Here is a 16,856-nt window from a genome sequence, read left to right on the forward strand (position 1 = left end):
TAGCATATTCTCATAGTACACACATGCTGATGACCCTTCAATGGCTCTCCATAATTCTAAACACCTTCACAAGGCATACAAGGCCCTTCAGAATTTGATTTGTCTACTTCCTTGGCTATATGGCTCACATTCTTTATTCTAGCATATTAAACAGTGAAGGGTCCCCAGTGTGCCAAGTTTTTTGCCTCATCAGGATGATTTCCTAGTGTCTGTTTAACTATTACTTCCTGGAAGCCTTTCGTGACTCTTTCTGTTTGCTCCTATAGTACTCCATATTCATTTTTATTTGAGCACTTACCATGTTATACCATCATTGTCTTTTTACTTCTTGGTCTCCTTCACTAGATTATAAGTTTCTTGAGGTCAAGGGCATTATCTTGCTACTGAATTCCCATTTTCTAGCACAGTGATTGACACATGGTGGGAAATATGTCAATTGGAGACATAGTAAGGCTCAGGCCCCACAACTAAATAAATGGTTATGAGAAAGGAAGACACCTAAGAAGTAATGTGTCACAGTAGAGAGAGCATGAGGTTTGGAGACAGACAGATCTAGATTTGAAATATAGCTCTAGATCTTATTGATGATGATCCTCTACCAGGTAGTGTGACTAGAGATAATTTTAAACTAGAGGCCCAGTGTGTGAATTTGTGCATGAATGGGGTCCCTTGGCCTGGCCAGCAATTGAGGCCTATCAGGGGGTTGGTTGGCCAGGGGGAGGGACCCAGGAGGTTGGCTGGCTGGCCTCCTGATCAGGGCTTATCAAGGGAGGCTGGCTGGCAGGGGGCAGGGACTATGGGAGGTTGGCTGGCCAGCCCCTCGATCAGGGCCCAGAGGGAGAGCTACAGGAGGTTGGCCGGCCGGAGTGGAGGAGCCATGAGAGATTGGTTGGCTGTAGGAGTGTACTGATCCCCACGGGGCAGTTCCTGCCTTGAGCACCTGCCCCTGGTGGTCAGTGTGTATCATAGCGGCTGGTCGACCAGTTGTTCTGATTGTTTGGTCATAACAGTCACTTAGGCTTTTTTATATATATTCTAGAAGCTCAGCACATAAAATTGTGCACGGGTAGAGTCCTAAGCCTAGCCTGCAACCAGGGCCATCTTCCGCCTGCTCGCCAGTCCCCAGTCCCACCGGGCCACCACTCACCCTGCTGCCACCCACCCCAGTTCCCGTGGTTCCCCATTCGCCATCCAGCGACTGGAGACTGCAGGCAGCGGGAGGAGGGACCGAGAGGTGGTCAATGCACCCTATAGTGACTGGTCAAGTGGTCGTTCCAGTCGTTATGCCATTATGGTTGCTGGACTTTTAATATATAGGATAGATGTCTGGCATGTAGCAGGTGCTTACAGGTGATTTTTGTTTTGAAAGTAACATATTAATAGTGCTAGTAATATAAGTAAACATATACATTTATTCATGGATTTATTGTTTTTTTAGCTATCACAAGTGAAGTAGATGGCATAGGTTTATTTTTTTCTTAAAAAGGAATTTTGAGAAAGGAATAATATTTTGAAAAATGCATAATTAATAGAAGTCTGCTAGTTAAAATTTTAAAGCCTTTAGCAAGTTAAAAAATTTATTCAAACGATTTGGTTCATAATTACCTTTCATTTGTTTTGAAAATCTCCATTAAGAAAGAAAAATGCAAAGAAAGATGAGAAAGGCTCTTAAAACCATATTGAATTGTACAAATTTAGGTGGTTTTAAATTTGGGTATTTTTGATTTGTGAGTTACTAAGCACATCCATTGTCCTATTATAGAGACCAATTGAGCCCTTCTCCAGGTGGACGCTTACCTGTCCGGCCGAGAGCATCTATCTGGTTCCTCAGAGACCCGCTGACTGAGGCAACCACAATCTGGTATTGCTCTCCAGCCTCCAGTCTGTGGAACGTGTACTCGGAGATGTGCTTGGGAATAGTCTGAGATTCAACCTTTTGGTTCTGCCTGAATGTAGACACTGTGTAGGAATCAACATCACCCCCACCAGGAGTCCAGTTCACTGTCAGGCTATCTGTCGCCCCGTTGGGAGAGACGTGAATATTTTTAACAGTGCTAGGAACTGAAAAAGAAAACAAATTAAAAAGTCATCACTTAGAGAATAAACTGTGGGAATCTCAACCAAAGTTTTTGTGCTTCTTATGTTCTGGCATCTACTGAAAGCATATACAGAAAAAAAAACTGGTGTCAATTTACCATCTTTCTCTGACTCTTCTGCCTGAACTGAAGTTAATGAGGGAAGTATAGAGTGGCTTCTCAGCCAGTGAGTAGAAGTGAATGATGCCAGTAATAGAGCAAGGGGCTAGATTGCCTTGGTCCAAGTCTTGGTTTTCTCATTCACCAGCTGTGGGACTACAGGCAAATTGCTTAACCTCTGTAAGTTTGTTTCCTCATCAGAAAAATGGTAATAATAATAGCAACCATCCCATAAAGTTGTGAGAATTTAAAAGAATGTATGTGTAAGGTGCTTTGCTGTGGGTCTGGTTCATAGTAAAACTGTTAATAAACATTAACTATCATAGCAACACTATAATACATTTCCAAAGAAGTGATACCGAAAGCAACAAAGATATTTACACTTATATAGTACTGTTGACCGTTGAACAAGATAGGGGTTAGGGACACTGACACTCCCACTTTCTTATGCAGCTGCAAATGTGCATATAACTTTTGATTCCCCCAAAACTTAACGGCTAGTAGCCTATTATTCATTGGAAGTCTTACCAATAACATAAACAGTTGATTAGCTCATATTTTGTATGTTATATATCTTATATACTATATTTCTATAATACAGTAAGCTAGAGAAAAATATTAAGAAAATTGTAAGGAAAATAAAATAAATTTATAGCACTTACTGTATGTATCGATATTGTTAAGTTTATGCCATCTGTTTACAAGATGAATTGTCTAGTTCAGTGGTTGGCAAACTGCGGCTCGTGAGCAGCGGTTTGCCGCTCTGTTGACTAATGAGTTTGCTGACCACTGGTCTAGTTGTCAGCACCTATATCAATACTATCTTATGTGACACAAAACTCTGTAAATGTTATACATACTACTAAGAATAGATATCAGAAATGAGAAAATAATGTGAAAAATTAATATTATTTACAGGTGTAATGATTCATTCATTAATAATGAAGAAGCAGAAATATGATGTTTTTAGGGTAGTCTAGAATAACAGATATCACTGGTTCATGGTAGTAAGAAAATAAAAAAAAATTTCCAATATATTTATTGAAAAAATCTGCATATAAATGGATCCACGTAGTTCAAACCTATGTTGTCCAAGGGCCAACTGTACGCTGCTATAACTAGTCAGGTTTAAGACGCATATTTTCAATTACCTGTGAAGCCCTCGATGAAAGCTGACTGCTGTACATCTCCACTGATCGTCAACACGAGAATTTTATACTTGCGCCCTGGTGTTAGGGAGGTGAAGCGATACTCGGTTGCAGTATTTCCAAGATGAAAAGAAGGAAATAGTTTTATGTCATTGAAGAGCAGTTGAATCTCATACTGGTCGACATCCCCATCAGCTAGTGACCACGTCACGAGAAGGTCTTCAGTGCTCCTATTCCGCAATGTTAGATCCTTAACAGGCTCTGGGACTAGGGAGGAGTATTAGAAGACACTTCAGGAAAGTGACTGATCAAAGTTTACCTACACAATAATTTGTGAATCACATTCAAGGAACTGGTAAACATCTCCCTTCCCTACATAAGCCACTTAAATTACTTCATGCATAATTAAACAAGAAAAATTGAAAAGCAACTGCTAAGATTGTAGTTATTTTCCTGACATAAATCTTATATGCTAAGTGTTGGTGGAATCTAATTGTAAAATGAGTTATGATCTCAATCATAAGATAAAACAAAATGTCCAGAACTTTAAATGTCACAATGCACAATGCAAGAGGACAGAGAAGAAAAATGGGACATTTGGCCTTCTTGCTTGCCAAGTATCCTTGCTTTTATCTTCCAATAAATATCCTATAATTGTAGGCCATGGCTGGGCTAAACGATGTTAGCTCTGAGTGAGACTTACTGGGAATGTAATTTATTGATAACTAAGTAGAGAAAATTCAAAGTTCAGATAAATTATTTATTTAGTAACCTTCAAACCCAACCGACCATCAAATTTTGCAATCTTTCCACTTACTTGTTCTTCCATTCCCTTGTTCGCTGGCTTCGTATTGTCCACTTTTTGTACTAACAGTGACACTGTACAACCGTCCAGGAACTAGCTTAACAAATACACACTCATATTCAGACTTGGGAATGCTTTTCGTTTGAATGAAGTTGTTTTTGTTTTTAATGGTGACTTCATAGTGATCCAAGTCTCCTGTGGCATGCACCCAGGATACCTTTAAATAGTCACTCCTGGCCAAGTTGCTAATACTGACTCCCTGGACCTTGTTAGGCACTGAAAACAGAACAGAGAACTGCTCAAGATTTACTGATTCGTAGTGAGCAATTGATCACAGATGACAACCTGGGACAACATGAGAAAGTGAGAAGATTTTTATTGTGTGCATTTTAAATAAAAATCTTAGACCTTAAAACCACACATTTCTGAAGGGAAAAGACTGTTATAGGTTGGAATGATTAAATGGATTTTTACAAAAGAATCTGATGAATTAATCTTAATCCTGTTTTTAGCCTACCAGAATGTCACGTACAAAATAGAACATTAAACATGGTAATTGATTGTTAATATGAATGATGGCGATGATATTAGTAATTTCAACATACCTTGGTGATTCAAGATATGATAAAAAGTCACCAAGAAGAGTATAAACAATCCAAAAGAAAAGTGGAAGAGGAAACACATATGATTAATTAATACATGAAAATATGTCCAACATCATTGGTGATCAAGGAAATATAAGTCTGGGCCATGGAAAAATATATCTTAAATAGAGATTTGAGCCATAAAATTAAAAAGCCTGATAAAACCAAATATGAGAGAGAATGTCAATCCACAGGAGATTAGATGAATGAACTGGTATATAACAGTCATAATTAATTTATTCTTAATTCAAAACACAAAAATATAGACTTCTTGCTCTTAACATTAAAACACAAAATCTGAATGACTCTTATCAATATATTATTAAGCTAAAAAGACCTAAGTCCCAAAAGATTATATACTTCATAAAATATAACGTAACATTTTTATGTTAAAACAACTGAAAATTTAAAAACCTATAATTTTAGAACAACAAATAATAAAATGTGCAAGGTAGGAAGCAAGAAAGAGATGAAAATTGGAGTCAGGTTGATGGTTATCTTGGGATGACTAGTTAAGTGGGAATCACCTTTTCTGAAATAGATTAGTGTCAGGTTTCTAGTTTTTATTTCAGGTACATATTAACTTATTAAATTTTTTTTGTCTAGATTAATTTAATTGCCTAAAAATAACAACCAAGAATTATGATTAATCCAATTTTGTGCTCTTGAGATTCCCCTCCCCCATAAATATATAAACAAAAATACAATTTTATGTACCTGTGGGTCTTTTTTCTCAATTGATCAATCAATAAACACTTATTAACAGGAACAATTTAAAATCTGTATTTAGAGCATAATATTAAGGGTATTCTAATTTATCCTTTGGGCTGTATTTTCACTCAACAGTAGGTCATTACTATATTGCTATAACTGGATATTATAAATATATGAGGAGCATTGGAAAGAGGTAGGAACTCAGATTAGTTTTTGTATTGGAATAAATCTCACCACAGATAGGTATGCTTTTTTCAAGATATTTACCTGAAACCAATGACAGTGTTGCTAGAATTATCACAGAGTTAAGGAGGAGAAATTTTGAAGTGATGTTAAATGCATGGGTTAAGAAAGGTCAATGATCCAAGCAATTTAATGAAGGCCAAGCAACTACTATTGAAAGAAACATCAAGCTGAATATTGTGCTAAAGCAATAAGGGGACCTCCAGGTGGAACTGGAGGTAATGTGTGAGACTCGCCTTGCTGCACGGTGAGGTGATGTGATACAGAATTAGAAATATTGATATTTTCATCCAGAATGTAGAACAAGGACATTAGGAAAGGAAAAGGACATTGAGACAATCAGCTCAAATCAACAAGGCAGTAGCTCAGACACGACTCTCCAGTTGAACTGATTTGTCAGCGTTACTGGTTTGCCTGGATTAGTGTTGCACCAAATCTAAGTTCATGCTTTTGTCAAGAGGATGCTTTGAAAAAAGAATCATTTTTCTTGTGTTTAAAAACAATCTTAGCAAAAGGCCTTGCAATGTAAAGGTCAGATGTATAGGAAACATTCACGAACTGATACTGAGGGGAAGCAAGGAGTTAGTCGTCGGTTGGCAGATCCTTTAATTTTTGGTGATTTTTTTTAGACTCCAAGTTGATCAACATAAGACACTGATGCCAGGCTGTTTTGTGAATGGAAATCTGTTTTTTCAGGTTTAAGACATTATTGTGATTATCAGTATAATTAGATTTTTAAATCGTTTGAGGGTAAGGAATATCTCTCTATCCCTGACTAGTGCTTTCAGGGATGCAATGGAAATAGTGCTGGAGGCAGGCTGAACTTGATTACTGGTCAACCCTGTGACTATGGAGAAGCCAGTTTCTCTCTGGGACTTTATCTCCAACTGAGATAGGATTAGTCTGTTTTGCAAACACTTTCAAAGCTAGCATGATCTAACAATGTAAATCAGTGGTTCTTGGTCGTTTTTGAGGTCACAGAAACTATGAGAATCTGAAAGAAACCATGCACCCCCCCCCCCCCCCCCCCATGTACATACCTTCCCTATCCCCAACAACTTCAGGGACGATTTCTGGGATTACTGCATAAAGTCTACACATGGAGCACCGGGTAAAAATCCCTGATCTAAATGAATTCTGATTCATCAACCATTTGAGTACCTACTAGGTTCAGACCATGTGTGAAGTCATAGGATATTATTAATTGTTCCCGATCCACATAGAAAAAGTGACATTTTAAAATGCAAATATCAACTCATAGCTCAGCAGGAAAGATTTGACAAATATTAATGTCAACCTTAAGCAGAAATCTCAGATATAAACCCCAGGAAGAAAGATCATATTGTGGCCTTGGCTCATGTGGCTCAGTTGGTTGTCATCGGCCCCTGCACCAAAATGTTGCTGGTTCCATTTCTGATTAGGCTGGTCAGGGCACATGTTTCGGTTGCAGGTTCAATTTCCAGTAGGGGGCCTGCAGGAGGCAGCCAATTGATGCTGTGTTCTCACATGGATGTTTCTCTCTCCCTCTCTTCTCCTCTCCCTTCTTCTCTAAAAATCAACAAACTATTCTCTCTCTCTTTTTTTTTTTTTTTTAAGTATATTGGGGAAATGCTAACTGTCTAAATTTAGTTCTTTCCAGCACAGCAGAAACCTGGTATTCATTGCCTTTGCTAAAATTTTATTTCTAGTCCCAGAACTATAAAGGTTCACATTTTCACCCTGTGTAAAAAAGGATGAACAGTGGTCTCGACCAACAGACATTTTGGAAAGATTTCAGGATGAAAACTTAGTAGAGAAAGAAAAATATCACATGATCTCACTTATTTGTGGAATATAATGAACAACATAAAACTGATGAACAAAATAGAGCCAGAGACAGAGAAGCATTGAACAGACCTCAGACATCAAACCTCAGAGGGAAGGCGGGGTTGGGTGGTGGTGGTGGTAGTGGTGGGGGGAGGTAAGAGATCAACCAAAGGACTTGTATGCATGCATATAAGCATAACCAATGGACACAGACAGTAGGGGTTGAGGGCATGTGCTGGGGGGTGGGAGCATCCAGGGAGGGATCAATGGGGGGAAAAAGACATATTTAATACTTTAAATAATAAAGAATCTAAATTTAAAAGAAAAAAGAATTAGAAGGCTTTGGAGTCATTCAAAACTGGGTTTAAATCTAGGATTTTAAATGCACTGGCTAGTTAACAAGTTAAAGAGTAGCCAAGTTACCTAACCTTAATTTTGGTTTCCTGACATCTAAAATGGGACTAATAGCCCTATCTAGTTTTGCTCAGAGGTAGAGCTTCAGCCCTTGGACTGAATGGTCATGGGTTTGATCCCATCAAGGGCATGTACAACCTGCAGGAGGCAACCAATCAATGTGTCTCTCTTACATTGATGTTTCTCTCTGTCTCTCCCCTTCCCTTCCACTTTCTAAAAATCAGTGGGAAAAGCTATCTTCAGGTGAGGATTAACAACAACAAAATAAAAAATAAATAAAATGGGAGTAGTAACAACTATTACCTCAATAAAGAATTTTAAGGTTAAGGTAGTTAACAAATATAAAGCCAGGGTCTAGCAACCAAAAAGTACTCTCTAAACAGAAAAACCTGTTACTGTGTTTGACTATAATATGAATTCTAGCCATGAAAGTATTGTTCATCTTACTCTGACAGTAATTTCTCCTCACATAGGTGTTTCTTGGGTCAAAATATGATGACTCTAACAATTTTGTGACCTCAATGGCCTTTTCTCTCAGGATTACAGAAATACTGCAGATTTAAGATGTCTGACCCACATAGTAAGCCGGCTCTTTTAGAGCCTCTACCTTCTCATAGACTTACCGGTCCGATCTTGGCTGAAGGAATGATTCTCATATTCCCCACTCCTTGTCGTTATGGTCACATCGTAGAGGCGGCCAGGGGTGAGGGAGCTGAAGGAGCACTCGCTGACGGACTTGGCGATGATGAAGGACTGAACCACGTTGCCGCCATGAGACAGGGTCACTACGTAGTTATCCACATCTCCAGGAGCTGGCAGCCAGGATATGCTGAGGTAGTCATTGCGACCAGAATTGTTTACCGTTACTCCACTCACACTGGAAGGGACTAGGATTTTAAAAGGGGGAGAATATTTTTAAAAGAAAAGCACAATCAAAAGTTTGAGTCATGTATCATGGTCACAAAAAACAGTGTGAACTCAGGAGATCAAATCTGATGACAAGGAAGAGGTTAAGACATGCTCTGAAAGCTGAGTGCTCTCACAACAGAAGGCAAACCAAAATGAAAATGCAAAAAGGCCTTTTGGATGCTAGGAACACTGCAACCCTGGCTTGCGCCCTGACTAGGAATTGAACCATGACCTCTTGGTTCATGGGTCAACCCTCAACCACCGAGCCACACAGACTGGCTGGCTGGATCCTACTGCATTTTTATGGTGTAGCTGTTCATAAAGTATTTTAAGTGGAGGAATTTTGATGTAAATGTGTCAGGATGTGCCCTATGTAGGAAAGGGAACAAACATTCTAACAATCCAAATGAAAAAGTTTGAATAAAACTCATCAGTAATGAGGACTGAGTAAAATGGTAAAGAATGGAATCGCTTTTCTAGAAAGCTTATCTTGGGCATAGCTTTGATATTCTTGTGATGAACTTATTTATTCCTGGGGAGTCTAATAACTAACACAGCCAGAGGGGTTTTTGTTTTGTTTTTCTCTTTGCAAAGCATTTCCTGCCCTCTAGTGGCAAAGACAAACAAACCTAGAATCTTCTGGAATCAACAAGTCTGGCAATTGGACCAGCTGTGGTCACAAAGAGCTATTGTGGCGAGAATGGCCTTTCTGGTGTCAACCATAACCATTGGCTTATTTTAACTGGGGCTGAGTGCCATAGACATTCACTGAGAGCTTATGATCTGCCAAGTGTACAAAAGAGAAAAGATGTGGATGCCCTTCAAGAGTTCCCTGGCTAGAAGTAGTTTCCAAATTAATAACAGTGCTATTGTATCAGAAATTAGTGACAGTAAATAGTGCTGCCCTTGATGGCTATCAGAATAAAGTTCTATAGTATATACAAATTGCATGATTGTTTTCATCATCAGTTAATTAACTTCAGCTAAATATCTACATATATAAAAGCCTAAGCGACCATTAAGACCAGTGGACCGGTCGACTGGTTGCTCTGGCATGCACTAACCACCAGGGGGCAGATCAGATACTCAATGCAGGAACTGCCCTCTGGTGTTCAGTGCACTCCCACAGCCAACCTCCCACAGTCTATCCCTGCCCCCTGGCCGGCTGGTCACCATCAGCCCTGATTGGGACTGAGACATATGGCCACAATTGCCCCCAATCGCTGGTCAGGCCACGGGACCTTACCCATGCATAGATTTGTGCACTGGGCCTCTAGTTTTCATATAACTGTCAATATCAATTCATCATGTATAATGGATGATATTTGTCATCAAATGACTATCATGTCATCACAAAGGCTTTTCTGAGTTCTGTCACTTATTGGAGATTTTAGAAAATTTAGAATTGTCTCCTACCCTCATCCCTCCAGCCCCCCATTTCCATTCCTGGAAGAGCAACATGTACCTTCTAGATGGTGCTTGACTTTTAGGAAGATCAGAAATTAACCTGTTTATAGAATATTTTTAAAATGGAACTCTGTTACAGCGGGGAGGGGAGGGAGATCTGGGGGAGATAATAGATCAACTGAAGGACTTGTATACATGCATATAAGTACAACCAATGAACACAAAACTCGGGGGAGGGAAGGTATGTATGAAAGATGGGGCGGAAATGTTAAAATATGTGCACAGATAGTAATTTAAAAAATTATAAAACAAACAAACAAAAAGAATAATGTGATCACATAATCACGCTACTTAATGCAATGTAGGGGTGCTTTTTAAAAGCATTTTAATTATTCCTGTTATGCTTTAATTTTACAAAATGAATATTCATTCAGAATTGTTAGGCATCAAAATTCAACAAAAATTGTAGAGGTATATATAGATAAATCATTCCAAAAAAAAAAAATAAAAGAAAAAATGGAACTCTGGAGGTCCATGTGCTCCTCTTACCTGTCCTTCCTTCCACCACCACTTGTCGGGAAGAAATCCCTCCGCTTACTGTTGTTACCACCACGGAGTAGAGACTGCCTGGTTTGAGGGAGTGGAAGCTATATGTGCTAGTCTCACTGGAGACACTTTCGTTTTTGATGACCACATTTTCATGGATGAGTAAGACTTGGTAGAACTCTGTGTCTCCCACTGCCTGAGTCCAGTTAGTAAATAGGCTGTTGGTTGTCCCTTGGTTGGCCACATGCAAGCCAGTCACCTGGGCAGGCACTAAAACAGTAGACAGAGAGAGGAAAAAACAGATGATACTTAGTCACCCTAAGGAAGTGTAATAAAAATAAGTAAAATATGGAGACAGTCCTGAAGATGCATATATATAAAATATATATATTTGTTATAGTCTCTCAGCTCTATTTCCTGTGGCATATGGCAAACTACTCCCCCACAGAGACTACACTATTATGAAAAAGCTGCCTATGTGGGAAATCAAAATTATTTTGGATCCAAAGATGAGATGACACCATGCCTATTATAAAGTTTTGATTTAAAATTTTCAATTATGAAAGGCTGCTGTTTTTGAAGATTGCTTACTTAATGTGATATTTATCTGCCCTTATCCCATTAGAAGTGAAAGCCATGCCAACTACCTGAGCTGATGGTTGTTATGGCTGGTATTGGGAAATCCATTCAACCTGGTGATTAGGTTGTAGTCTAGAAACCCAATTAATTCTTTACTGGCACATTCTTAAGAGAACTTTTATTAGTATACATGAAAATGTTACAATAATATAAACTATATTGTCATGTAGTAATAACAACTGCTGTGTGCCAGTTATGGGCTCTATGCTTTATAGAGATCATATTGTGTGATACTAAAAACTCTATTAAGTTCATTTTATTATTCCCTTTACTGAGAAGGAAACCAAAGATTATAAAATATAAGTAATTTAGTTTATATTATAGTGCTAGCAAATAATTTTGGGTTCAAATCCTGATCTGTATAACCTGTGAACCTGAGCCCCTTTCCTAATTGGTACCTACTGTGATTTCTAGTCTATCCATTGACAAATCTCTCACACAAATCTTGAAGTTGGCACTTAATCAACATACATATTCTCTGTGCCTCTTCCCTGAATTATGATAATAAAAGCAATTGACCCTGGCACAACTCCTCTCAGAATTCATTGACTTTTTGGATTCAGATACAAACATACTTATTAAATAATATTATTTTGGACAAAGATGGTCAAAATGTAAAAAATTCCAGTTATAAGATAAACAAACATTAGGGAAGTACAATATGATGACTATTGCTAACACTGCTATATAATATATAGGAAATTGGATGAGAATAAATTCTATTAAGGAAAATGTATTTTTCCTTTATATTGTATCTACATAAGGAAAATGTATTTTTCCTTTATATTGTATCTACAGGAGAAGATGGGTGTTCACTGAACTTATTGTGGTAAACACTTCATAGTATATGCAAATCAATCCATCACACTATATGCCATAATCTTATAGTAATGTATGGCAATTATTTTTCAATAAAGCTGGAAAAACATTAATATACATGATCAGAAGATCCAATTTTAATTCCAGATTTCATGTGTGAAGCAAAGGAATTAATATGTCAAAAAAATTTTGAAAATAAAGAATAACAATTGAGGACTAACATCATCTAATGTCAAGACTTACTAGGAAGTGACAGTAATGAAAACAGTGTGATACTGGCAAAAGGACAGACACATAGATAAATAGAACAGAATTGAAATTTCAGAAATAGAACAACACATGTATAGTCAGTTGATTTTTTACAGAGATTCAAGGGCAATTAAGAAGAAAAAAGGATAGTCTTTAATAAATAGGGCTGGAATTATTAGGTGTTCATATGCAAAGAATTAAACATTGACCCATATCTCACACACATATAAAAGAAATTACATATCTATATTTAAAACCTAAAACTATAAAAACTTTTAGGAGAAAAACTTTGTGACTTTATCTTAAGCAAAGCAAAGATTTCTTAGATATGATATCAAAAGCATGATCTATGAAAAGAAACTTATAAGTTAGACATGAAAGTTAAAAAATGTATATTCTGTAAAATACATTAATAAATTAATGAAAAGACAAACCACAGATTTGAAGAGAACATTTCAATGCACATTTCTGACTAAGGGCTTTCATCAATGTTTCTAACTCTCTATCCCTCTCTCTTCCTCTCTGTAAAAAATCAATAAAATATATTTTAAAAAAAAGAATAAAGAAAAAGAAGTCTGTACTTAGATCATTACTGTGAAACAGCAGAACATCCAAGGCAAAGAGCAGATCTTAAAAGCAATTATAGAAAACATAGAAAACATTACACATAGAGAAATAAAAATTAGATTGACAGCTAAATTTTAATGTCAAAAATAAATTTCAGAAAGACTCAATTAATATCTTCAATGTACTGAGAGAAAATAACTTTCAACAAAATTACAACCCAGGGAAAATATTTTTCAGAGTTGAGAATTATATAGACATACCCAGAAAAACAAAAGTGTAGAGAGTATGTCAGTAAACAATTCAGTAAAAAAATGTGAAGGATGTTCTCTAAGATGAAGAAATGTAATATAAGATGGAATTTGAGATATAGGAGGAAAAGATGAAAAAAAATTGGTAAGTTGATGGGTCAATCCAAGGATACAATAATTACATTTTTTTGTGGGGTTAAAAAAGAGAGAAATAAAATACAGGACAACAATAGTATATAAATTGGAAAGCGAAGTCTTTGATGATGACTTTGCTTTCTATTTCACTTAGAAAATGAGAGTTATCAAAAGATAAATGCTACCAGTACATATATCTATTTGCTGTATCTGCACCCACATACCCTTTTCCTCCCATTGGACTCTCAGGTTTTACTACTCATGTCCTTTCCAAAGCCAATTCTTTCACTGGTGCTAGAGATCCCAATACTCCTTGCTTTTTCATAGAATGATGACAACAATTCTTCCCTCTCTCTGGATAGCCTCACCATTCTGCTTTCTTTTAAAATATGTTGTCACTTATTCTATCATTAAAAAAAAAATCCTCCTTCCAAATATATTTCTCTTTCAGATGCTGCCCTATTTCTGTACTTAGATTATTACTGTGAAACAGCAGAACATTCAAGGCAAAGAGCAGATCTTAAAAGTAATCATAGAAAACATAGAAAACATTACACATAGAGAAATAAAAATTAGATTGACAGCTAACTTTTTAATGTCAACAATAAATTTCAGAAAGACTCAATTAATATCTTCAATGTACTGAGAGAAAATAACTTTCTCCTTTGCAGCAAAACTCCTTGGAAAGTTTGTTCTCTGCTCTGTTTTAATTTTAGCAAAATAAACTAACAGTAAAACAAAACAGGAAACTTTTAAAGACAAGAACTGAAATTAGTAAAATTAAAGAGCAAAAAACAGGAAGGATCCATAAATCAATTCCCAGTACATAAAAGGCATTTCGTGAACATTTATAAGTTGAGTGTTAAACAATTCAGCAGACAGGACACTTCTAAAGCTTAAAGTTTATAAAGAATATTACCTGTTCTTCCTTTTGTTGAAGATGAATTTTTAAAGTCTCCACTTATACTGGTGACAGTAGCTATGTATTTTCGTCCAGGCACCAGGTCAGTAAAAGTGAATTCTTTGGCATCTTTGGGGAGTGACTTGTGGATGAGCAAGAGGTTTCTGTCCGCTAGTGAAATGATGTATTTTTCCCATTCTGCAGCAGGGGGCTGCCACATGATGCCCAGTGAGGTTTCATTGGCATGTTTCACACGAAGCTGGAGGACAGCCATGGGGACTGAGGAAAAGCAATGGAGACTTGGGTCACTGACTGACTCAGAAACACTCACATGTTCTTTAGAGCTATTTTCTTCCATCCACAGAAGTATTCCAATTCAGCATTTCTTTTCTGAATGCTTATGAATATTAAGAAAAAATAAAAACTCATCACAAGATATTTTTTAATATAACAAAGAGAAATAAGGATTCAAAATGACACTATTGAGAAATACAGGGCCTCTTATTTTTGGCCACATAATACTCTATAAGTGCTTATGTCTGCATATGAATTCTATGGTTTGAAAATATTTAATTCGATCTTGTCATCCACAAAACCACAGAGTACTTTGGGAGGTCTAGGAGTGTCTGTTGCCTCCCTAGCTTGGAAAGACAAAGTAATTTTCCCTTTCATTTCTAAGGGAAGAACACGGATGTGTTCATGAAAGGGAGAGTAATAATAATATACCGTAGCTGGTAACTAGTAGTAATAATAATAATAATAATAATAATAATAATATCTGACTAAAGACTCCAATTATCAAAATAACTGAAATTTCTTCCACTTTTTATTATTAAAACTTCTAGGAGACATTGTTAAGAGTAAAGTGCTAATCCATAAAACACAATAAAATGTGCAAAATTATACTGTGAATTTTCTGTCCACCAAAGACATTTTCTGTCATCTCCTAGGATAACAATGCCTTCTTCTAGAATCCCTCTTGAAGGACCAGCCTAAATCTCTACTTGAAGAAATGTCCCTCTTTTCAGAAATATTATATTCATGGTAATTTGCTTGACTTACTTACTTTCCTTCCTTCCTTCCTTCCTTCCTTCCTTCCTTCCTTCCTTCCTTCCTTCCTTCCTTCCTTCCCCCCCTCCCTCCCTCCCTCCCTCCCTCCCTCCCTCTCTCTTTCTTTCTTCTTTTTTCATCACAGATTTGCTTGCAAGCAGACAATGTGCCATGAACATTCCTCTCTATTAATGAAAACTTTTCGATGTTGGGGTCCATGGTCTACGCTTTCAAACTTTTTAAGAGCTTGTTGAGGTTGGCAAGGCTTCTGTTAAACCATTCGATGTGAATTTACCTGGGGGTTCTCTTTGTCCTAGTTTCCTTTTTAATTACTCCTTCTTCATCTGTGTGTTCCTAACTCCTCTTGAGTCACTTCCTCAGGAAGCACCTCTGGAAGCTCAATGTCACCCTCGACCACGCCCAGGTTAAAGTTGATTGCCATCTCAATCACAGCTTTGTTGATTTTTGAAACATCCTCATCCTTGGCAAATCCTTTGAAGTCGTGGACAAACCTCTTGAATTTCTTCTTTCAGATGCCATTTGTACACTCCTTGGTGATATCACCCAAAGCCGAAGCAAGATTCTTGTTGAGGTCATAGATGTGGAATCCTTCAAGAACTGCATCAGTGTTTTCTCAGTGTCTTCCTGAGCTACAGCAGTAGCCTGGGCGGGAAGTCCTCCTCAGGACCTTCAAAGCTTCTATGACTCCTTGGTCCATTTGATGGATCAAAGAGGTGGTGTTGATGTGGGATGAAGATCACCAATAAAAGGAAAATATCCAGGAGCATTACCAACAAGAAGCAAAATCTTGAAAGATGTTATTCTCCAAACATAGCAGTTTAAGAAGGAGTTCTGGAAGAGGATGTACAGTGCCAGTGCCTGCTTATTGGTGTATTTGAAGATCCCGTGACTCTCACTGTGCCAGATCACAACATTTTTTTAAAAATAATATTTTATTGATTTTTTTTTTTTTTTTTTTTTACAGAGAGGAAGGGAGAGGGACAGAGAGCTAAAAACATCGACCAGCTGCCTCTTGCACATCCTCTACCAGGGATGTGCCTGCAACCAAGGTACATGCCCTTGACTGGAATGGAACCCGGGACCTTTCAGTCTGCAGGCCGATGCTCTATACACTGAGCCAAACCGGTTTCGGTTAGGGTTTTCAATTTGTAGCCTGCAACATTGCTCCCAATGAAGAATAATAGTCCTTAAAACCTGGCATTGGCCGAAACCGGTTTGGCTCAGTGGTAGAGCGTTGGTCTGCGGACTGAAAGGTCCCGGGTTTGATTCCGGTCAGGGGCATGTACGTTGGTTGTGGGCACATCCCCCGTGGGGCCTGTGCAGGAGGCAGCTGGTCGATGTTTCTCTCTCATCGACGTTTCTAGCTCTCTGTCTCTCTCCCTTCCTCTCTGTAAAA

The 16,856-nt window shown here is 37.6% G+C and overlaps 1 protein-coding gene across 5 annotated transcripts in view; it reads right to left on the reverse strand.

The window, feature by feature from the left end:
- The window catches only part of PTPRB (protein tyrosine phosphatase receptor type B), a 105,363-nt gene that overhangs the window by 46,619 nt on the left and 41,888 nt on the right, over positions 1 to 16,856 (reverse strand). For 4 of the 5 annotated variants that reach the window (XR_004991617.2, XM_045588260.1, XM_036459011.2 and 1 more), the window contains 6 exons: positions 14,408 to 14,668; positions 10,835 to 11,101; positions 8,593 to 8,856; positions 4,161 to 4,424; positions 3,347 to 3,610; positions 1,798 to 2,061 (listed from right to left, as the gene is read on the reverse strand). Coding sequence is in view for 4 of the 5 variants with exons in the window: in XM_045588260.1 (XP_045444216.1) it covers positions 1,798 to 2,061; positions 3,347 to 3,610; positions 4,161 to 4,424; positions 8,593 to 8,856; positions 10,835 to 11,101; positions 14,408 to 14,668 (1,584 nt within the window). In the remaining variant the exon portion in view is untranslated. The remainder of the gene's footprint in view (positions 1 to 1,797; positions 2,062 to 3,346; positions 3,611 to 4,160; positions 4,425 to 8,592; positions 8,857 to 10,834; positions 11,102 to 14,407; positions 14,669 to 16,856) is intronic. The other variant, XM_045588261.1, reaches the window with a different exon arrangement.

The sequence above is a fragment of the Pipistrellus kuhlii genome, unplaced genomic scaffold, assembly GCF_014108245.1.
Source record: "Pipistrellus kuhlii isolate mPipKuh1 unplaced genomic scaffold, mPipKuh1.p scaffold_m20_p_3, whole genome shotgun sequence".
NCBI lineage: Eukaryota > Metazoa > Chordata > Mammalia > Chiroptera > Vespertilionidae > Pipistrellus > Pipistrellus kuhlii.